Source organism: Watersipora subatra, chromosome 5, assembly GCF_963576615.1.
Source record: "Watersipora subatra chromosome 5, tzWatSuba1.1, whole genome shotgun sequence".
In the NCBI taxonomy this organism is placed as follows: domain Eukaryota; kingdom Metazoa; phylum Bryozoa; class Gymnolaemata; order Cheilostomatida; family Watersiporidae; genus Watersipora; species Watersipora subatra.
The window spans coordinates 58,270,298-58,295,568 of NC_088712.1; the positions used below are offsets into that span (position 1 = coordinate 58,270,298).

Here is a 25,271-nt window from a genome sequence, read left to right on the forward strand (position 1 = left end):
GCAGAAATAGGATTACTACCACAAATATAGCGGCCCACCTAAACTCTACATTTTTGTCCGCTTAATCAAACTATTTTACTGAAGTTCTGAGTATTTATGCTGTCACTTGAGCCTGCAGCAGTTTTGCTATATCTAAATAAACTACCTATTAACTAAATAAAACTGTCCTTTTTTGATTGTCATTTTAGATATTGCAGAATTGCTAAAGTTCTTAAGAATTTGAATCCAAGACATAAAGTCATATTCTGTCGTGTTATTGTTACCAGTTTTACTTAAAATACTCAGGCTGATAGTTGATTAAGCTAGTTTCTTTAGCGGCATAAAAGTAATATTTAAACATACAAGAGCCACCAAGTGTGTGACGCCATGGGATATACGATTATTCATAGACCGAAAATTGTTGTCAATTTATCATCGCCTCGGCGTAGGACTAAAATGTAGTTGACAGATGATTTGCCACGAGGATGTCCTCCTCCTGTTTTTATTTTGTACCAGCCTTTTAGCAATGTAGAGGAAGTCCTTACTACATGCCTAAGAAGCAAATTAAGTCATTATTAATATGCAAAAGTGATTGTATTGGATTTTTCTTGCCACGTATCTGAAAGAGTTACAAGTAAACGGTTTATGCACATTTACCAATTACTGAAAAGCTGGAACAATAAATATAACTTCCTTGGCCTCTGATACATATCAATGTATACCTAATCTTATTAAATTTTATTTTCAAAGGAAAACATTTTCTTATCACCTTTGTTAGGTTTCACTTCGAAGCTGTAAAAGATTTGACTATGCCTAAAACCAATAAGCATATACATGTATGTGTTTGGAATACTTTTGATTAAATTTAGATATTTACAGTCGTTCTATACTACTGTTTACTGAGGAATAAATATGTTGTCTAAAATAGAGTTTAACATATTGCCTTGTGCCAATCAGCTTTTATACTCAGTACAAACATGTACAAGGTTGTTATAGTTGCATTTCTGAAACTGAAACCATATCTTGATAAGTTCATATCTATGAGCTTTCATTTAGTAAATGCCAAATTATTATTACTTCCTTTTTATATGTCTATAATAGATATCATATCTCTATGTAGACCTAACTTACATTCCCATGACTTCTTTATGTACGTGTAAGTCAGTAGCCCACGGGTGAAATCTTTCATTACTGCAGTTCCCACACTAGCCTGTAGCTAGTGTTTACTACCTACAGGCAGAGGGGTTGACATCTTTAACACACCTGATTTGGTATTATCTGGATTAATAAACTGTCTAATAACAAAAAAGAACAAGAGTGTAGTAGGATATGTTTAGGTGCGTTTGTAACTATCACATGGGAGTTTTCTGCTAAATTTTCACCAACCATAAATGTTTATACTTATGACACAAATACATCTCAAGTCATAAATCCCACTTTATAATTGTGAATTATGCGCCTCTATGAGTTTCTTGTTGACTCTATATTTTCTTGTTGACTTCATTCAAAATTTATGCACAGAAGCTAAATGCCTTCCGCCAGAATGCCAAAAGGTTTTGGCTTGTAAACTTTGTTTCGTTCTTGACAACCAGCCTTTTCAACATCTATTTGATTAGAATTAGATTTTCAAATGCATTAAGCACATTTGCCCTCACATTTGCCGCACACGTTCATGGATTGCTGTGAATGTTGTGTAGTTGTGAATCTATAGTTGTGCTGCTGACAGGTAACTGAAAACAAAAAGATTGAAAACAAAAAGATTTATGGGCAACATCGGGGTTTATGGATTTATTGGGCTCAATGCTTGTATAATATATATTAATCACGTTTATAAACCTATGATTTTATATCTTGTTTGACATTGTAGTATAATTAATATAACCTACAATAGTATATAGTATAATTTTAATATTAATATAGCCTAAATGTGTCAGCCGTTACTCTCAGTTAACCAATATATTGCCTTATCACAAATAATCTGTATAATCAACCTTAATTCAAACTGCCATAGTTCTGGCATTTCTGTTTTAGTCCAAGAGAACATGTGTTAATAGGAAATTATTTTAAGCCTTACTTTCTGACAGTAAACATTCAGAGTTTAACTGCATTAGAGCCATTTATTTTCATCAACCATTATTTACTTTAAAAAAGATAAAATGTGCAAAGGTAAGTTTCAAGCCAAGAAATCCAGAATGTCCAGGCTTTTAGTCTTCTCCATGTTTTATCAAGAGCAGATCAGTAGAACCAGCTCAGCTCAGTGCTGGCAGTTAGTAGAGCCCATAGCCTGAAAACATGATAAAGCCAACATAATTTGTCCTATTAGTATATGTGAAGTTTAATGCTCAAGTTCTGCCTACTTGCATTTATTAATTCATATGTTGTAAGAGTTTTGCAAAAAGAGACTCGACCGTTGTAGGGAAATGAAATCCTTACAGTGGTTTATAGAAAGGTTCACTTACAGTATGAAACATTTCGACAGCTCTCCTTATCTTTAGAGCTACCACTGCAGTTGCTGCCACCATTTTGTGGTTTTGGATTAGTGCAGCTTCTGGTTCTTGTTCTGAAGCCCATTCTGCAGTTTAAGATGCAAGAACTCCAGTTAGACCAGCCAGTCCATCCTCCATCAACTATAAAGCATCAAAATATACTGTATAATATTCTTTAGCTTTGCAGATTATAAAAACACTTTTCTGATTGGCAATGATGTAAAACTACTGTGTTCTTACTAGGGCAGCCTTGGGTGTTGCACTTGGCACTCTGACTGCTTGGTCCTGAGCACTTTCTACCACCAAATGCTGGTCGAGGGTAGGTACAAGTTCTGGTACGGGTTCTTACTCCACCACCACAGGACTTTGAGCAGGAACTGTATGGAGACCAGCTGCTCCATCCTCCATTAACTAAACATTAAAATATCACTACTTGTAACAGCAGTTGTGTGTGCCCCTCACAAATACTTACAAGGAAACGTTCAAGGAATAAGATGAAATTAAGTAATTGAAAGGTTTAACTTACTTGGACAGGGTCGCACAGAGCAACTTCGACTTTGAGTAGACGAGCCTTGACACACAGGAACAGGTAGGTAATGACTGCTAGATACTTTGAAGTTATAACCGCATGTTCTTGACCTTGTTTGAGTTCCCCGTCCACAGGTTCTGCTGCAGCTAGACCATGCTTCCCAAGCACCCCATCGGCTCACTGTTGTAAATGCAAACAATGCCACAGCTTAATTGATACTCCAGCCATTTGCAAATTAAAATAGAATATTCGATAAACCTGTACAGTGTACTAACATAAAACACATAAGGTTAGTACTTACCAAAGTGTCCACCACCTACTACTCTTTTTGATCCATAGTCAGTTGCCATAGCCATACCTACAAGAAGCCAAAAGTTTACAAACATGTTTTTAATACTATACTATTCAGGCCTCAAGCCTTGAAATAAACAAAATAAGAATTCATTAAGTAAATAGCATCTCAATACTTACACATAAAGGCAGCGAGCAGCACGAAAGACAAAGTTTGAGCCATCTTCCTAAAACCAAGACAAAATTTACAAGGTTAAAACACAAAATATTTAAATACTGTTGCTTCATATAGCTTTACAAACCATTTCGTTGATAAACACATCAATGTCACTTTACCATACTTATTTTTAAACAATTATTCACACTTGCATTAAGCAAACTGTTTTTCTTTAAACCAAACTAAGTATTACAGACTTTTTTTTATTAATATTTATGTCAATCAAATATCTCAAATGTAATACAACAAAAGACTTCACATGCATGCTTTACAAAACAAACTGATATTAATACTTTCAAATTGGAAGAAAGCAAACTAGAAGTTGAATAAAAAGCTTTTGTAAGACTTGAGCCGAAGCTTTTTTGGCCTAATCGAATATTATAGAACTTTTCTAAATTTGTATAATTTGTTTAACTAGTCTAAATTTTGTATAATGCAAGCATCCATCTACATGTACTTAAAAGGCAGTCGATGAACAGCAAATGCTAAAATTACTCCTCAGGAAATAAATATAATTATAAATTTAAAGTTATATACATGCATTACTGAAAAAGTATTTATACATAGAAAGAAAAGTAAAAACCATTCTATTATTGTGAATTAATACAATACTATTTGAATACATATCGCATATCTAAAAATAGGAAAATTACTATTTGATTTTTCATATGCATCATTATAAAGCTCCATAATAAGGAGTGTATTTGTAGCAAACATCAAGGTGTAAATGGTAGTAACTCTGCTCATGACCACACCATAAGTTATGCTAGCTATAATACCTACATATGCATGGTCTATGGAGTGTACACTGTGCACTTGTTTCATCTTAGGCACAGAATCTGCAAACAAAGTTTTTCTTTGTTTCATCTAATATTATATAAACAAAAATAGAAAGATATATACTTACAATGTACCTTGTGATATGCTCAGTAAACAAATACTACTAGATGCAGAAGTCACTTTTTCTTATATAGCCTTGAGCTAACTTCTGAGTCATCGATATCACACTTTTAAGGTGATTAGTTAGTACTTTGCGGTGCGAGGAAGTGTCTTGACGCGAGACAATATACTGTTTCCTTAATAATACGGCATAATCTTGGCATAATAAATACAGCTAAATGATTTATCATGTTATTGATTTAGTGTCACTTCTATTGTACAGCAAAGTATGAGCAAAGACTGCTGTAAAAACTAATATATGGATATTACTACTGAATAAATAGAGATAAATGTGTTTTTCTGCTCTGTTCTTTTTGATTAATCAAAAAGATTTTTTGGCAATAACTAGGGTAAATGGTACCTAATTTTCTTCTTTAGTGAATTGAACAGAGTGGCACTTTCTACTTGTGATTTTTTAATAGTGATTTTTGGCTCGTTATTTGATCATGCACCTATACACATATACGGGCAGAAACCTTCATACGCGTACACACGCACACATAGGAAGGTGGCCATGTGCACATATGCACACATGTGTATACTTACATGTGCATTTGCGCACACACAAACACATGTGCACATGCGCAAACACAAACACACATTCACACACACACACACACTCGCACACAGGCACTCATGCGCATACTCGCACTTACTCAAATGCACACAGACATACATATGCAAGTGCAAACACACGCACACGCACACACGCGCCCATGCATACACACAGGCACACGCACACACACACACGCACACACGCACTTACCCATGCAAGCACACACGCACACACATACGCACACACGCACTTACCCATGCAAGCACACATGCACACATGCTCACACACGCACACACGCGCACACCCACACACGCACACACACATACACACACACACAAACACACACATACACACACACAAACACACACATACGCACACACGCACACACGCTCACACACACTCATACACAAACACAAACACGCAAACACACACACATACACACACACGCACATGCACACGCACACACACACACACACACACACACACACACACACACACACACACACACACACACACACACACACACACACACACACACACACACAAAATATATATACACACATGCATGTATGCACGCACACACAGTCATCATGAGCAGTCATTCTATAGCTTCTGCAGTCTAGTACAGCTATTCATGAAAAGATGGCTTCAAACAAGAGAAACACAATATTATCATTTGATCATTTTAATAATATTGATGCGTATATAAAGTTAAAAGTAAATAAATTTAAATGAATAACTGATGTGACAAGTTTTTGAATTTTTGTGAGTAACAAAACGCTGCAATAAAAATAGGCTGAAAAATATCTCAATATTATTAAGAAATTAGTTTAAAAAAACTATTTCACAAAATATGTTAAGCAATGCAAGTTTGAATGATCACAACTCAGCTGATGGAGATTTTATCAAAGTTTATTATGCAAAAATTTACTAAAATGTAACTACTTTCAGGAATATTTCAAATTCAGTACAGCTCCTCGTAATAAATTGGAGTGTGCAACATTGCCGCTTTAGTAAAGTGTGTGCCAGTTATTTAAAATGCAAACCGTGCTAACCAAATATAAAAACTTTAAAACATTTTAATATTGCTTTTAGGACTTGTTATAAAAGCCAGTCCTGTCAAATAAATGACAAGTCTTGTTTACTACTCATAATGTACAGAAACAGGAAGTATTGTTCTTTCTTCTCCAGTTATATGGAACTTGTACACAAGAAAACAGTTGTCTATGGTCAAGCAACTTATTTTCAATTTTGATATAAAGATCTGTTTGTCACACAAAAATACATCCATTTGCTAATGTTTTTGTGTAGATTTCTTAAGACATGTTCAGCATAGATGTCTAAGATATACATTTCCTATCGTTAAGAATCTTACCTTGAAAGTTGTCCTTACTAATAGAAAGTGTTTTGAGTGGGTCTCAGGTCACCTTTTATGTCTAATTGCACCTATGACATGCTACATAGAGTTCTGGTTAAGTATTGGGTAAGTATCGATTGTTTAAGATGTTTTTATAGGGTCGTTTAAAGATCGGAATTTTAAAGAAAACCAAAGCTGATTATAGAAGAAATCGAAGAAAATGTTAGTAGATTTTATCAGAAAGGATGGATATTTCTTTATCATTTATAGTTGCTTTTGATGTTTGAGGTGATATGATAGCCAGGATGTTTTAAGATTAAAATTGATGAAACTTATTTGTGGTTAAAAGGCTCAGATTACACAAAAGTGCGATTATGAAGCTTATACAATGTAGTTGCAAAGAGACCGGCAGAATATCATACTAATAACGCGGCAATTTGAACGCAATAGCCGTTATCAAATATAGCAACGATAGCAACTAGTGACCTCATTTCAAACATTTTTTTCTGAGCAATTTAATCATAATCAAATTTTGTGAATTTTAATCTTGACACATGATGACAGTTAGACTACTTAGAATAGCAGATACAATTGCAAATGATAGAAAAATACTTTCTGATAAGATTTACAACAATTTTGAGCAGATTGATTTTAATGGAACAAGTTTACAGTGTACGGCATCACACCAGCTTTTTTCTGTTTCTACGTGATATCTACTGTCATTTTAACATTTTGTATTAGCACACCGTCTACCCATAGTTCTTATTTTTCTGTTGCTTTACACAGCTGAGGAACATTGCATATAGAAACTATCATTATCTAGCTGAAGGCTCATCTGATTGCTTGTAATCTCACTCAACCCCAAGCTGGGTTTCTCCTATTTCTCAGATTGTTACTTTATTGCCACACATCTGCTGCTCGGATTATATATATACATTAAAAAATTCCTCGATTTTCTCGTAAACCACCAAAAATAAATTTCCTTTACATACTGATATTGCCAAAGGTCAGTTTTTGTTGACATATTGATGCTCAAGAAATATACTTGAACTTTGCTTTGATTTGTGAGCTTTTGCATTAATCTTAGCTAAAATTGCATATGTCGCTGTTCTGTAGATAAATATCATAAAGGGCTAGTATGCTAAATAACATATAAATTTGTTTTGAAATTATGTTCATAATTAGGCTATAAGAAATAGGAGACTTTGTTACTTTTCCATGCCTCTACTTGTGAGAGTTATTCATGTTGTACTTTTAATATACATGTAACTCTTTAGGGCTCCACTGTATCAAGAGGTTCCACTGTATTAAATGGTTCTACTGTATCAAATGATTTTGCTATAAGAAACAGGATCTTTCAACCGTAATGGGAGAAGTAAGATGTCATAGGTTGTTCTTTTTTATATAATAGCAGTAGTATTAGCAATAAACTAGTCATACATTATCATTATTAAATCATTATTAACTTCCAGAAAATCATGTTTTCATTTGCCAGTTAAGCTTCAATCTAAAAATTCATATAGTGTATTATTATGTTAAAATAGTTTCTTGAATTCTTAATAATTTCAAAAGTTTTTGAATTGCTAGACAAATATCACTTCAGCTGATTCTTTATTTATGACATAAACTGGATAAAAAATATTTGTAGTCGTTTTATAATGACCAAAGTTTGAGCTTGCATGATGTGATACCCATAAACTTTTAAACTCCAAAATAACTTCCTCACTGCTTTACATTTATATACGAGTATCAGCTTATTAAAAACTTATTTTATATGTTGCTGCATTATTTGCACAAATTATATTTAAAACCTTTGATATTTCCAAACAGTTTTTAAACAGGTTAAGAGTTATTTTGGCAGTAACTAGGCAAATTCTGTTTTGCTGTCTCAGGATAATATCCTAGCTTGCAGGCACAATGTTCTTCTGAAAATTTGTTGTTAGGATGTTTTTAAAAATCAATTGAATGACTAAAATCTTGTTATTAGCAAATTGTTGCTAGTACATGTAGTAATCTGAAATCTGATGTTTTTAATTTTTCTGCAGAGTGGATTAATAGAGCTGTTTCAGAAGTCACGGTACATGTTGAAGGAAAGCAAACTGCTGACTAGCCTCTTTTTAAAGAAAAAAGAGGCTAGTCCTCTGGTATTTGAAGGGTGTGGGATGACTGCATCCCATAAACTCATTAGGTGACCATGTGGTAGAGATATTCCAAAAGATGTTGGTGGGTAGCAAATGTGGGTCTGGTGAATGTGCTGCTGGCATCTGTAACTCTTCAAGAGTATAAAGACAGAGTTGGGTGTGAAGCATTTGGAGGATATATAGTGGCTAGCAACTCAGCAGGGTGAATGGAGAATATTTGATGACCTAAACAGAAACGGTAAAACCTGACTATTGGGAAAAAAGCGGGTCAAGAACAGATGCAGTTACCGTACATATACCATATATAGTTACCATTACACATGTAAATAACAGATCTAGGGCTGGTATACAACTAACTAGAGCAATTTTTAAATTATCACTATGACAGAAGAAAAGCACAAAGTGAAATACAATTTTTTCAATTTATTCAGGGTAAACTCAATCTATTCAGGGTAAAATAGTTATTAAGTGTGCTACGTTAACAACTTTTTATGCATGTATTATCTTTCTTTGTTTCAATATTTTTTTGGAAAACATTAATAATGTGAAAAGATGGCCAAAATTTGGCCATATGGTAGGCTGTTTAAGCAGAAAAATCGAAAGCCAACTAAAAGCCAGAGAAAACACAAACACCAAAGCACTCACTTATTGTAAATACGTGAGACTCTGCAGTACCAAAGCAATGTGCAATTATGTACTTGTGAACAGCAACTTAAAATGCAATTTTTGAAATAAGATTTTTTTGTTAGCTAAACTATTTTTTGAACTTCTTTCCTGTCAGTTATTTTGTATAATCAGGTTATAGGGTCACAGGGTTGGTGATATTGCAATGAAATAAAATTATGTTATTGTTGAATAGAAGGTGTAGTTATATATGACAATGTTTTTGATCTGAAGAAATGCAAGAAACTTGCATCAGGTAAAAAAGATTAAAAAATGAAATCATTATTAAAACCATTTTAACTTCCTCATTCAGAATATATTATGTATATTTGGAGTAACTTTTGAATTTATGCTATATCTACAGCTTTTTAAGCACATGGTTTAGTAGCAGTGCTATTTCCTACCATTTACTAACAGAAAAGATTCAGATAGGTGGAAGATTTCTGTTTGCATCTACCATGTTAGTGTGACATTACATTGCTGTCAAAGCAGATGGCTGTGTTAGAGGCTGAGCTCTTTAATATCACCAAGAAATCTCAAACTTGGCTGATGGACAAGTTTGAAAATTCTTGATTATATTAAGGAGCTCACTAAGCAACTTTTTAAATCAGTCAGTAGCCTTATTTGGTTAAAAGCTGATAAAAAACAGTTATTGTCTTATTTTGCTACAAGCTTCAGTTCAATTAAGTATCTTTTTTTGAATGCAAAATGGTCTTTACTGAAATTTAGCAGTTGTGTGGCTCCAAACCATTAGATGGTTTGGCAAAGGTCTGTTCCATCAAGTTTATTTACGGCTAAATCTTTAAATGGGCAAACTTCCTTGTTGTAATAAACATAAAAAAACAGGCTCCTGGCACAAGAAAGATGGTGGCTATTGTGTAAATTTCAGAGACTATGAGAAAAAATAGTGGTTATAAAAAATTGTGAAACGTATCTGAGCCATTCTTTTTAAAAGGCATCAACGAGCTTGCTGTTAGTTCATCTGTACATCTTATGCCAGAAATATTGTGCTAAAGAGTAACTATGAGTCAACCATACTATGTTACAAAAGAGTCACAAAGCTAGATTTAATCAAAGCTAGATTCAATCAAAGCTAGATTCAGTCAAAGCTAGATTCAATCAAAGCTAGATTCAATCAAAGCTAGATTCAGTCAAAGCTAGATTCAATCAAAGCTAGATTCAATCAAAGCTAGATTCAATCAAAGCTAGATTCAATCAAAGCTAGATTCAATCAAAGCTAGATTCAATCAAAGCTAGATTCAATCAAAGCTAGATTCAATCAAAGCTAGATTCACTCAAAGCTAGATTCAATCAAAGCTAGATTCAATCAAAGCTAGATTCAATCAGCTATCAATGATACTATCAAATCATAGTATCAATTCAAAGTGTTCAATGATAGTATCAACTCATAGTTCTCAGTGAAAATGGCAACTTTCTGCAGTTTGGAATGATTACTATGTAAGACACTAAAATTCTGTCATTCTCACATGAATAATAAAATTATTGTTTTTATTATTAGTTCTTTTATTGGTTTATTTCTAATTTGTTATTTTTATGATTGATACCGTGAGTAGCTTAATCAAAGATTCTCTAACTGGTTCATGTTCTAATTTCACATATAATCACAATAGATACTTTTGCACTAAATGCAGCCTACTTAATATAGCTTGTAGAATTGTTGTGTAACTTTGTCTGGACATAGAGGTGCTGACTTTAAAACTGCAACTGAACTTTATTGATGCTGTTATGAATATAAATGCCAGTATTGGAAAACAGCTAAATTACTTGAAGGTATCTAAAGACAAGCATTAAAGTTCAACTTTAGTTAAAGTATGCTTTCAAGCAGCAATATACCAACTTGACAGTTGCAACATGTACATGTATGTGCAGTCTTCTGAGTTATAATCAATATCAGTGTATATAATATTGTCTTTACATATTTTACTTTCATCTTATTGTAATTAATTTTCATTGAGTTGTATAAAAAGTATAAGGTTCCAAAATTCTGTTTTAAATATTAGCATCAATAGTATTGAATATACAGCACTTATGACATTTATATCAAAAAAGATTGTTTTTTGATATAAATCCTTACATATAGGCCTTGCTGCTATCATTCTGTCTACTTGAAAGATACTTAAAAACTTTTGTTGTTTGCTGGACTTGAACATTAAACAGTAAACCTGACCACATTACCTATCAGCGGGTCAAAATTCAAAAAGATGTTTATGTATAAACACATTTTTTTTTACTTTTTTGTAGAGATCTTGAGCATTTAAAAAACAAACCACAAATCCTTAAAATTTTGTATTTCAGTCTGAGTTAGGCAGATTTTGATCTGACTAATTGATTTAAGTGAGGAACTTACTTTTGACTTTAGATTTAAATGAAAGAAGTTGGCAGCATCAAATAAATTTGAAAAACAGAAATACTTGATCCACTAACTATTGGTTCATAAATTTTTTCAAGGAAACACATTCATCTGTATTTACTGAAAGTAAATCCGTGTAAGTATGAGTTGGTTGACAGCAGTTGATGTCACTTTGGTAAGCATGACAACTGGCATGGCACAAATCATTTTAAATACTATTTTACAAGGCTTCGCTTTGTTTATTATGCCAAGATAATGTCATATTATCAAGGAAACAGTATATTGTCTAGCGCCAAGACACTTCCTAGCACCATAAAACACTAACCAAACCCCTTAAAAGTGTGATATTGATGGTTCATTTACTGTCTCAAGGCTATATAAGAAACTCCGACTTCTACATGTAGCAGTGTTTGTTTACTGAGCATATCACAAGGTACATTGTAAGTATATATTTGTCTATAATTGATGGTAAAACTTGTGGTAGGTTTAGGGGAAAGGACATTTTAAAAGCGGCAGATTTTAGAGCTGGTTGTAACTAGACAGAGACTAAACTGCTCCAGTTTAATTCAATCTCTGTTGCTTACAACTTACCTCTGTATTAAATTTATAGCTTATTCATTTAAAAATATGAAAGTGAAGTATAGACTGAAATGTATTTTCGTGAATTAATACAAATTATACAATTAATGATGAAAATTCTCAAGAAAAGATAGCAGTTATAATCAAGCTTTTGCTTTATAGAGCTTTGCTAAGAAAATATTTATAGATATTAATGCATTTTTTGTTTTATTATTAAACAGTGCTTGTAATTACAGATATTTAAGTACAAAAAATAAAATATGTATGGGTACAGAGCTGATTATCAAGAGCTGATTAGAAATTTAAAACAAGAAGACAAAAGCCACGACTATATTTTACTAGGTTAATTTTGCATTATGGGACAGGCTAGATAAATGCTAATATATTATGACATATCTATGATCTTTTTGCTACAAAGAAATCATAGAAATATAGCAAAAGCATACATTCATATTAAAAAACAGAGAGGAGCAAGTGTTTTCATACAACAGCAACACGACTTCTGGCATTAAAAAGAGTCTAGATTAAATACATGTAGGATGCTAGGATTATCTATGGCTGTAGTTTTACAACTTTAAGATTTTTTGGTCTTCAAGTCTCTTATCTTTGATTATACATAATCAGTTTGCATCAAACAGGCATTTCAAGTATATATAGTCCATGTATAAACTATTTTAGAAGTATTAAAATGCTGACACCTAACTGTATGCATAACGACATCACAACGATAAAAACTGTAAAATGACTAAGTTATACTTTCACTCATAAATTCACCAACAATATACATGTATATATATTAGGAGCTTTGCATTTTACTTGGAATATTTTGCGCAACTCAACAGCTTGAAGAACAAAAGTGCCAATAACTGTGTACAAATAAATACAATATAGCGATATAGATGTATTTATCATATAAATGGTTTGTATTACGGTTTTGAAGCAATAGTATTTAGGTATTTCACCTTTTTACCATGTATCTTTTGTTATGGTTTTAGGAAGATGGCTCAAACTTTGTCTTTTGTGCTGCTCGCTGCCTTTATGTGTAAGTATTGAGATGCTTTCTGCTTAATGAATTCTTAGTTTATTAACTTCAACTTCTAACTTTATTAACTTTAAAGCTATAATAGTGTGAAGAAACTTTATCAATTCTTTTGGCTTGTAGGCATGGCTATGGCAACTGACTATGGATCAAAGAGAGTAGTAGGTGGTGGGCACTTTGGTAAGTACTAACCTTATGGGTTTCATGTTAGTACACTGTATAGCTTCATAGATTATGCTATTTTCTGTTGAATATGGCTGCAGTATTGAATATATCATGACATCTTTTGCATTCACAACAGTGAGCGGATGGGGTGCTTGGGGTGCATGGTCTAGCTGCAGCAGAACCTGTGGACGTGGAACCCAAACAAGGTCAAGGACATGTGGCTATAACTTCAAAGTATCTAGCAGTCATTACCTACCTGCTCCTGTGTGTCAAGGCTCTTATACTCAAAGTCGAACTTGCTCTGTACGACCCTGCCCGAGTAAGCAGAAAATTCAATCAACCTATTTTTGTAATATTCTTTGAACCATTCACTTGTGAATAGTTGCTAGCTATGTGATGCGCACAACTGATATTTGACAACTAATGATATTTTAATGTATAGTTAATGGAGGGTGGAGCAACTGGTCTCCATACAGTTCCTGCTCAAAGTCCTGTGGTGGTGGAGTAAGAACCCGTACCAGAACTTGCACCGACCCTCGACCAGCATATGGTGGAAAGAAGTGCTCTGGACCAAGCAGTCAGAGTGCCAAGTGCAACACCCAAGGCTGCCCAAGTAAGAACACAGTAGTTTCTCAACAACTCCAACCAGATCAAGTTTTTTATACACCCGCAGAGCTCAAGATTATTATAGTTTATTGCTTTTGATGCGTTACAGTTAATGGTGGATGGACCAGCTGGTCTAACTGGAGTTCTTGCATTGGAAACTGCAGAAAGGGTTTTAGAACAAGAAGCAGAAGCTGCACCAACCCAAAACCACAAAATGGTGGCAGCAACTGCAGTGGTAGCTCAAAAGACAAGGAGAGCTGCCGGAATGTTTCATACTGTAAGCAAGCTGTTGATTATTATTTGGTAAAAATCATTGAATAAAATGAATAACTAAATTATCGAATCTGAAAACATTGAGAATAATGCAATTCATTTTGAACTGTATATTATATTAATGCTCAAAGCTTGTAGAACTCAAATAAAGCAACAGAAATTAAATAGAGCAAATAATTTATTTTTCAAACTCTTTTAAAGAAGTGAGGTTTTAGAAGTACATGTAACCAAAGAAACAATGGCTACATTTGCACTAGTAGTAGTTGAATCACATGTTTGATTGATGGCATCTTGTTGGTTCTTACTAAAAATATTTGTCAAAAGCAAAATTTAGTTTTTGATACTATCAGTATTACAACTACAACAAGAACTGCAGGCCTAAGTGTTTTTATTCAAATTAAACAGTTATTCTAAAATGTCTGAGAAGTAATTGGAATATTCAGAATTGATATCATTGCTCGAAATACTGCTAGTTGGAGGTTCGATGTTGTGAATTTAATTCGCTTACACTGCAGGCATTCTTTTACATTTATTTAATTATTTAAATCTAAATTCAAATTTAAACGATTGAATGTTTTTACACTACAGCAAAGATTCTTTTTTCTCACTCTTTATATATAAGAATGAAAAAATTGGCGACCACAATAATTTGTTTGAGCTCTAAATAAAAATAATTCACCAGCCTACATATACTTGGGCAATAACAACCCAAAGTCATAGCTTTATTATAGTGAAGTTTTGAGTAAATCTACTTACTCTGTCCCTCGTATTGAGTGTTTTACATATAATACTACAGCGAGACTTTATAATTGTAGTTTTTGTCAGAACAAACCATATAGTGAAGGCAACATAACAATTTCCCTTAGCAAAACAAGGGAAATTGGTTTTCAAAACTAATTTACATTCAATTCTATACCAAATAACTGGCAGCTTTTTGGAGCTGAACAAAACTTAACCAGTACGTATTACTAGCTGACAAGCTAGTAATATGTACTGGTTCATAAATTTGTTCAAGGAAACACATTCATCTGTATTTACTGAAAGTAAACCCGTGTATGTATGAATTGATGGACATTTGGTGATGTCACTTTGGTAAACATGACATCTGACATGGCACAAAAGTTTTTAAACGCTATTCTACACGGCTTCACTTTGTTCATTATTCTAAGATTATGGCATAGTATCAAGGAAATAGCTGATTTATTATTATTAATTATTAGTTCTTAATTATTAATTATTACTTATTACTGATTAATTATTAATTATTACTAGGTGATAAGCTAGTAATATTTTTTAAGATATTCTAAGATAGTATTTTTCAATTATCTGTTATTGTTTTTTTATGTTTGAGATGATCTGATTGACAGGATGTTTCAAGATTAAGATCAACAAAACTTGATGCAATTAGAATGTTCAGATCAAGCAAAAGCGCAATTATCACGTTTATAATATCTTATAATATCTTATAAGATAAGTAATGATATTAATAGTAGCAATAACATATGTAATGGTGATGATATTACATTCTGTTAAAGGTTATGGACTGTACTAGCTAAAGGCTTGTATCAGAACTGGTCTGATGACCTGCTGACCTGATGACCTGAGGACCTAATAACTCGAGGGCCAGGATTCACTAAAACTTGATTGGCTGATTTTTGGGATAGATGCTTAAATTTTACAATTCCATAAAGGCTCATATGCTGTTCTCGTATGTTTGGCTATTTTTCTAAAAAATTAATTGGTACAATACATTACTGCAATATGGCTAAACTCTGAAGTTATATTTATTTAAAACTGACAAACAAAGGTGACATCATGGTAATACTTCCTCCTTGAATATTAGGCAAAAAGACATTTGTCAACGCAACATCACAAATAACAACAACAGATGCAAAAATACTTTTAGTTTGTATTTTATTGCCTGTGGAGTTATCTTCTCAGCAATATGTTGCAAAAAATATTTTGATTAAAAGGTGTTCTTCTAACTCTGTGAAATATGCATGTTGCAAATGTTGAATTTTCTGCATTTAAAAACATGGTTTTAAAATACTCTGCAGAGTTTAGAGAACAAAAAGGGCTTTACCACGAACAAGAACTCATCATGTTTAGATGCATCATAAGGCAGATACAGTCCTAGTCAAGGAAGCAAAATTATTATAGATACCAGCAACAGCCTTTGTCAACAGACTGGGTTAAGGCTCTTTAAAAATTAGATTAACGGCTAACAGCAAAATTTAAAAAAATTCTGTATGCTCAAATCAACTGAAAGTTACCTACAAACATGTTTTGATCACTCAAGATTTTTATGTGGTTTTTAGCCAAAGGCTTAACATAAGCAAGTTATTGAAAGAGGGCAATGTAGGAGTTGTGTTACCCTGTTTCCAAATTTTAATAATTGGAACTAGTTTGTTACTACTCAAAACAATCTGCTTATTTGAAGCTTTGACATTACGTAAAAACTTCTCTTTCGTCAACCAGCTAAAGATAATAAAACATTTCTTCTGCTGTTAAGCATAACTAGAATGAATGCAAAACTAAAGACCAGCAAATATTTGGCTACTCATAAATTCAGAACAATCTTTTACAAAAAGATTTCTATAGAATCATTTTAAATTATTTGATTTAGTAAGAAATTAGGCAATTTTAGAATTTTTTAAATAAACCTTTTTGCAACACAGAAATTGCAAAACTATAATAAACTACAGATACAAATGATGATCTGACTAACATCATCAGGAAAATAGATAATAGATTCTACACAAGCCATTATACAACAAACAGGCAATGAGCTCACGTGCTTCTACTTCTCAAATAGACTGTCCTGCTAGCAATTCTTTGGTCAACAAATAGTCGGTATATCAACAGTTTTAATCAGCGAGCACACCGGCTACAGTAATGAAGTTCTTCAGCCTATGCTCTAGTTATTTTGTAAGCTACATAGAATTTTGTTAAATAATATTTTGATTCCAAAAATTAATTAATACAAAAACAACTACTTGGCTGTATATCCTAAAGAAAACATATTATTTATTACAAATGGCACCAGAACAGGAAATTCATATGGCAAATTTTACCGGCTACATGGCCTGTTATAATAGGTGACAGGCCAGTCAGTTTCTATGGCTAAAAGTGCAGGAGTAAATAGGCTGTGCAATCTATTTATTGACCACCAAAAAGGCTGCCTGCTTCCTTTTAAAATAAACCCGATGTGTAATATACCGGTACATTTTTTCAAGGATATACTGGTTCTACACAGTTATCTACATGTACATATGCCAATAACTAGGCAACAGATAAGATTCTATGAAGCTTTACGGTTGTGGAGCATTGTTGCTTTTTTGAGGACTTATTTTAGGGCTATTGTTATATATTATTTATTAAATATTATTTTGTTGGGCTCGGCAATTATTTTTAAAAACCCCATCATTGGAATGACACTTGCAAACTTGGGTTACTCACAATTTTAAACTGCATACCAAATACAATCGCAAGTATTTCGTCAAAAGATCAGCGCTATAAGATTTCTTAGAAGTGTGTATATAAGTCCAGCTTTCAGTGTAATATTTGCATGCACCGAGCTGCCTAATTGCACAAAGTGTGCTGATTGTGTTTCCTTTTTTTCAACCACTTAAAGATGAACTTACACAAATTTTTAATAGATTTTATCAGAAAGTATCAGTATTTTTCAATTGTTCAAGATGTTTGAGGTGATCTGATTGCCAGGATGTTTTAAGTTTAAAATAGATAAAACTAAATGCAATTAAAATGTTCAGATCTAGCAAAAGTGCTGTTATCACATCTATATTTGCAAGAAAACAGAGATAATGTAGCAGCTAATGCTACAATTTGAACGCCATAACCAATATAAGAAATAACAATGACAGCAATGAGTGATGTCATATTGCATGTATTTTTCTAGGCGTTTTAATTGTGATCAAGTTTTGTTGAATTTAGTGTTGAAACATCTTGACAGTCAAATCACCTCAAACATCAAAAACAATCACAAATGATAAAAAGTATTAATGCTTTCTGATAACCCCATTAAAAAATTTTTCCAGTATATTTTTAAAATAGATCAGGAAGTAACTACTGTATTGTTGATGAGATAGCAAACAAGCTAGGTTAAGATGGGGAAGAATAAGCACTTGCGCAGAATGTAAACGTTTTTAGATAAAAAAACATAGTTTCGGAAGAAGAGTTGGCGGAAAGAAGCCCGTTTGATAGGGATCGATTGCTCGAGCTTTTGTTTTCCAACAACTTAATGCTATTTAAGAGCCCTAAGGCTTTTAATCGTGAGCTGAAAAGCTGTCAAAGATCTGATAACTGTAACATTAATAGAAAGCTGCAGCCAGCTAAAAAATATAAAAACTTTTCTTAGTAGTAGTTCTTGTAGTAAAAGAGCTGGACTTTTACCAAAATTAAAACAAAACATTGCTGACAGCAGTAGCGGCAAATCACCATTTAGCTGAGTTTTAAAGTCAGAGTTATGTCTTCTTTGTAAACTGAAAATAACCATAGGCATAAGGAGCTTAACCAATCACTTTCAACCTTTAGGAAGCCATTTTTCTACATTATTATATTATATTACCAGGCTCGTGACTATTATGAGAAAGTCATTATTGCAAATTGATATGTACTCAATGATACCCAGATGTAAATGCATTACAGTTGCAGTTATTTTTGCCTGAATATTTATGTATAGTTGCACTAGCAGGTCATTAGCAGATGTAAGAATGTCACATCCATGCAGTATAATTGTATTGTATAATTTTACTTCTGCACAGCACACAGTATACATGCAGTACACAAATTTTCTAATGCGCAGTAAGCAAGCAGTATTGCTACAGTGGTGCTGTTACCTACTAAACAGTGAGCAGAGCTGCATGCAGTTATAATGTTTCTAGAAGGCAATTAACAGTGATATATGCAGTAGGAGCTTTTGCATTACACTGTATATACAGGCACAGTACATTTTCATGAAATTTTGTACAGAATTAAATATTTAGTTGACTTTGACACAATCACAACACAATAACAACATGTGAAATGCTGCTCAAACTTCAATATGAGTTGGCAAACAAATTGATCACAACTAGCATATTGTACATGGTTAAAGTGAGAATCTATTATAGTTTTAATATATATAATTTTAATGAGAATACTCAAATACTTCAATGTTAAAACTCAAATTTCCTAAGAATGTTGATAATACCTGAGTGCCTATTTTGAAATGATATGAGAGTTAAAGCGTGAGTTCATGAACTTGCCAAATATAGCATTTGATAATTTTGTACAGTACAGCATAGACGCTTAAAAAACTCACACTTCAAGTGTAAGTTCAAGTCATCAACTTCATACTAATGCACATTCGCAGATGCATGAATTTCTGAGTTTCATGTGAAGTGTCATGGCAGTAAATGAGTAGCAGATTCTAATAGGCAATTTTCCATAGTACATGACAATGTTCAGTGCAGTAGTAGTAAATGCTACTGCAGTAAACATTGTCATGTACTACCAAATTACTAAAAACTGCAATGCAATGACACAGTACAGTTCTATTGCGTCACAAGCATGTATAATACAATTATTATATCCTGTTATATTATATTAGTACCCTGGTAGTATACAGTGTGCCGTAAAAGATTGTCAGGTGAGCAGATAAAGCACAGAGAATAACTACCTGCATAATTATCCAAAAACATCAGAAGGTGGTCTATAATATTGATGCAGGTGTTAGAGAGCCAAATGTCATGGGTTTAATGCCTGTACGAAGCAATTTCTGAGCCCCAACCTTCAACTGTGGTGCCAAGCAGAAGGATGGATGAGCAGGCCTCATACTATTGTAAGGACTATTGTATTTTGATATATTATGCAATGTTATATTGTGTAATGTTGTATCATACGCTTTCTAATATTTAATGTTTTATTGTCTCGGGCAGTCAGTTTAGATTAGATGTTTAGATAATAGGTTGATTATGGTTTAAGGTTCTTACTGGTGTGTCTATATATGTGTGTATTTTATTCCATTTATTAGTAGAAATATAATATTAAGCCAAGTAAAGATATAGTTATAATATTTATTAAGTTTAACAAAATAAATTAAAGCATAGTTCCTACTCGTTAAGGCATGTTGAGGCCCACATGCATAGTAGCAGTGCAGCTAGTCAAGGCGCAGGTCCACAGGAATTGGCACACTCAAGCAGCAGGTCTGAATTAATCTAGGCTTTTCAATGGCTTTTAATACTAACTCCAAAACTAGTAAATGCAGAGGTTTTGCACAAGTCTATTTTAGTGATGATCGTTTACAATGAAGATCTGCTATTGGCTTTAGACTGCCAGAAGTTGAAGTCAAGCTGTTGATTTAAATATAAATAGATTTTTCAAGAGATTTAATTTGGTATCATTGAAATATTTAAAGGTGCTTAAAGCAATAGTTTGGGCCAAATATCTTGTATTGATGTAGAAAGCTTTTTTGGAACGACTGTTTGAGTATACCACAAGCTTATTTATATGTGTTTGAAATGGAGTCAGGTGTGCCAATATTTTGGGACTCTGAGGGTTCTTGAATCAAATGAGTTGTTTATTGTTAAAGTTAACGCTTTTAATAATAATTTTTTTCTGATAAGGGCAAGTTTGACTCAATGTTTTACAAAATTAAGCAATCTTTCAATATCAATTTTAGTATCAATATCAATTAATATTCAAAATATGAATATCTCAAATATTTATATAAACTCTTGATATAAATACTCAATATCAAGTAAAACATTTAACTTGCATTCATCAGTTTGTTGAATAGAATGTTCCATTGTCTCCAAAAACACATTACAACAGATCATTTGAAGAAGCAATCGAAACTTCAAAATATTAAAGAAATTTACATTCTAGTAAGTATAAAATATGGTAAAAGGCTTTGGACAAGTTTGCAAATATAAAAAGCACAATCAGTGCTTCCTGTTTGCTCTCTTTAGGTGACACAATTTGTTTTAAATTTATATTCCAACATATTTATAAGCATCTCTAATATTATCTAGCAAGGTTTGATTTAAGTTCATAGTTTACCTGCACAGAATTTCAAAAATTATTAGTTTTTCCACCGTATTTCCTTCACTTCTACAGCTTGTATTAAACTCTTACAGTATTTTTCAGGTTCTTACTAGAAAGTACTATATGATTATGTTGCTAGGTTATTAAAGTGTTGATATGTTAATTCATCAAGGTTCAAAATATCAGTTCAAGGGAGACAAATCTACAATATTGCTTTGTAAATCAAATGATAAAAGTTGATCGTTAGCGACAAATACAAAATGATGTATCGTGAGGAGCGCTTCATATTTTCAATTATTAATTTACTGATACAGCTATAGATGACAGTGATAGCCAGCTTGAGGCCCAAGTTAAACACTTACTGCTAGATGTGTCATATGTTCTTAGCAAGGTATCTACTGTATATACTGTATACTTACGCAGGTGTTTACTCTAAATTCAAAAGTACACTTTGAAGCTAGTGAAACACGTAGTAAATTTATCAAGATATGTACTGCAGTTCAATCAAACATAATTTTACTGTAAACTGAGCAATGAAAGCATTTACACTCAGTAAGATATATCATGTACCAACAGAATATTTGCACAAAACACATCACAATATATTTATGGTGCCCTCACTAAAATATCAACTATACACCTGAAATATATGCACTGTGTCTGCTATGTAATATATACCGCACATTTAGAGAGATAAGAGCTGTCATACTTTTCAAAATATGAAATGTACACTGTAAAATATGCACTGTACACCCAGAATGACAGCAGCTGTAAAATCCAACAAAAATGTGCTGTAGATTCACAGAATTACTCTACACCTGGTGAGACAAGTGATATACATAAGACAGCATTATCTTTGTATAATCATCAAATAAATAGTATAAATTCAACAAGTTATACAATATACACTTAACATGATATGAGCTGAACTGAGGGAAAGTTATGAACTCTTGCGGAGTTGATTTTGTGCTAAAACTGCCCACTCATCCATAAATTCATCGATTCTCTCGGTTATGCATCGATCGAGAAAAAGATGAAATACATGTACTGGCAAAATTAGTTTTTCTTAACTTACTTAAGACCTCAGTAAGGTTTTAAGTTCCAAAATTTTCCTTGACAAAAATTACTCTTTTCATTCTAAGCAAGCACGATGACAATGTTTTGTTTATTTTGTCAACAAACCTACAAGCATGATCCTGCATGCTCCCTATCGCAAACCACTAATTATATTATGTTGACTAAACTGTTTTATGGCAGCTCCATTTTTGGTTAATCCATTTTGAAAAAACTAGATAGCTGAGTAAAGCAGAAAATTGTTTTTTATTCATATTTTTTATTCATATACTATATATATTACTAATTAATAATAATATTAATATTATTAACATATACTATATATATTAATATATATATATATTACTCATTCATATACATTCATTCATTTAGCAACAATAAATTTGAAGGCGAACGCTCGCCCTAAGATTTTGTCTACGCTAAAAAGCTGCCGCAGAACTATCATGTGTAAAGAGTGGCTAACTACATTTACGTCATGAACAGAAATTTATACACTCCGATTTGACTACGTTGACTTTGCAGTAGCTACAAGTTTAACCATTTAGCTAGCATTAAGTGCTTGTTTCTACTTGTAGCCTTGACCCGTACTTATAGCTAATTTCCATTAGAAAACTGATGAAGCAAGCATAAATTATTTGTGCCAATTCAAATTCTTTATCAAATTATATCACCCCATGCCTGATATAAATAACTACTATATTAAAAATCTAATTTAGTTTGCAACCTTAACTGGTCAGCTTTTAGGCAACTTGGTGAGAAACACTGTGTTTCTGTATTGACTTTCTAAGAGCTGTACACAAGAGAGTGTTATCTTTGTAAACTTATCCCAAACATAGAGTGAACCAACAAATAAGGCAATGTACAATTAGTATGATCTGCATTGGACAGACCGTGGTAAGTCCACAATATTCCAGCATAAATTCTTTGTAACATCAACAATTTTTTATTCCCAAGATAAATAACTACCATGTTAGAAATCAACAATAGGTTTGCAACCTTAAATGCTGGCATTATAAGTGGTATGATGGCAAAATCTGGGTCTCTATAGCAGCTTTGTCAACCAACTTTCAAACACATTTCATAGTGGCATGGCCAAAGCTCCTCCGTTTTCCAGCACTAATGCTTATTCCATGATGTCCGGTCTCTATTTTCAATTTGGTGATTCTCATCCTACGGCTTCTAGAGGTCACCTCTTAGCTTTTTATATCTCGAAGGGGCAAGCGTGTCATTGTGTGGGTGAAAAGCTTTAACAACATTAGTACCATGAATTATTGACAGACGTTCGACTCAAGGCATAGAAGGCACAATTGAGCATTATGTTGTGTCCGGCTCTCAGAGAGATTATATATTCATCAGCCCTTCCAGGAGTGTGCCGGCTGTCACCAGACTAAGGTTATACGTTGATACTTTCTGATACAATCAAACTGTCATCAGTCATTCTGAAGAAGCAACGGTTTCAACAGAAGTTCAAGAGAAGAAACTATATAAGGGGAAGTGAATGGACAGACAGCACAGACCTGAACATACAGTGCAACAAGGTAAGTGGTAGTATGGTCATTACTTGAGCTCTTGAGCTCTTCAGCTCAATTTCAGAGTTAATATTTTTTACCGTAAATTTAGAAGTTATTTTGTTTAGAAATCTGTGAATAAACACCTGTCTTATTCTAGTCTACTATTGTTCTTACAGGAAAATGGTTCGAAGGCTCACATTCTTGGCTTTGGCTGCCTTAATTGGTAAGTAAACTTTGAGATTCAAGTTTTTAAAAAGTTGAAAATAAATTTTTGCAAAAAAATCTGCTTTATCTATACCCTGTAGTGTATAAACATCAGCTCATTTTTTAATACAGGTACAGCAATTTGTGGTAGTTATGGTGGTGAAAGCAAAGGAGATAATTATGGTGGTTATGGCGGCTACGACAGTGCAAAAGCAGGACCTGGAGGATCAGATGGTGGAAACAATGGTGGACCCTTTGATGGACCTAATGGAGGAAACAATGGTGGACCTGTAGGTGGGCCTGATGGTGGAAACAATGGTGGACCAGTAGGTGGACCCGATGGTGGAAACAATGGTGGACCCTTTGATGGACCTAACGGAGGAAACAATGGTGGACCTGTAGGTGGGCCTGATGGTGGAAACAATGGTGGACCTGTAGGTGGACCCAATGGTGGAAACAATGGTGGACCTGTAGTTGGACCCGATGGTGGAAACAATGGTGGACCCTTTGATGGACCTAACGGGGGAAACAACGGTGGACCTGTAGGTGGACCTGTAGGTGGACCTGTAGGTGGACCCGATGGTGGAAACAATGGTGGACCTGTGGGTGGGCCTAACGGGGGAAACAACGGTGGACCTGTGGGTGGACCCGATGGTGGAAACAATGGTGGACCTGTGGGTGGGCCTGATGGTGGACCAAACGGACCAGGTACCGGAAACAATGGTAGACCTGGAAACCCTGGAGGTGTGCGCTTTGGTATGTTAGCCTGGATCTTTTTCAATTAATAATCCACAATGAATTCTAATAACCATAAGAAGTTTTTGAAGCTATCGTTCACTTTATAGTTTTTGTATGGCATAATTTGAAAAACATTTTTGTTTGGAACAAAAATCATTACCAATGAAGTACCCATATATAAAGAAAAAGAAATATATATAAGGTGTTTCAAATAAACTAAGCTGAAATAGAGAACTCTAAGCTTTAAGAGTTCAGTATACGAAAACTATGATTTTATGACTAAAATCTTTTGTGGCAGATACAATGTCGTATCATGCCTGGCATTTGCAGCCTGACAGCTGTGAAGTTTGAAACAGTGCTGTATCTGCTGCAAGAAATTTACTGTAACAACTTTTAGTTAGGATTTCATTTTCTGCCAATTATATTGTTGCTGAGCAACATAATCAAAATCATATGGACCTACTGATGAAACCGCCAACACAAAAGTTGGAAAGTAAATTACAATC

General features: G+C 33.4%; 1 protein-coding gene across 1 annotated transcript in view; it reads left to right on the plus strand.

Moving 5' to 3' along the window:
- LOC137397524 (SCO-spondin-like) overlaps positions 1-25,271 on the plus strand; it is a 47,157-nt gene that overhangs the window by 18,722 nt on the left and 3,164 nt on the right. Inside the window, exons 11-17 of the mRNA XM_068083815.1 lie at positions 13,271-13,327; positions 13,449-13,631; positions 13,755-13,925; positions 14,028-14,195; positions 23,747-23,850; positions 24,000-24,046; positions 24,179-24,783. Of these exons, the coding sequence (XP_067939916.1) occupies positions 13,271-13,327; positions 13,449-13,631; positions 13,755-13,925; positions 14,028-14,195; positions 23,747-23,850; positions 24,000-24,046; positions 24,179-24,783 (1,335 nt within the window). The remainder of the gene's footprint in view (positions 1-13,270; positions 13,328-13,448; positions 13,632-13,754; positions 13,926-14,027; positions 14,196-23,746; positions 23,851-23,999; positions 24,047-24,178; positions 24,784-25,271) is intronic.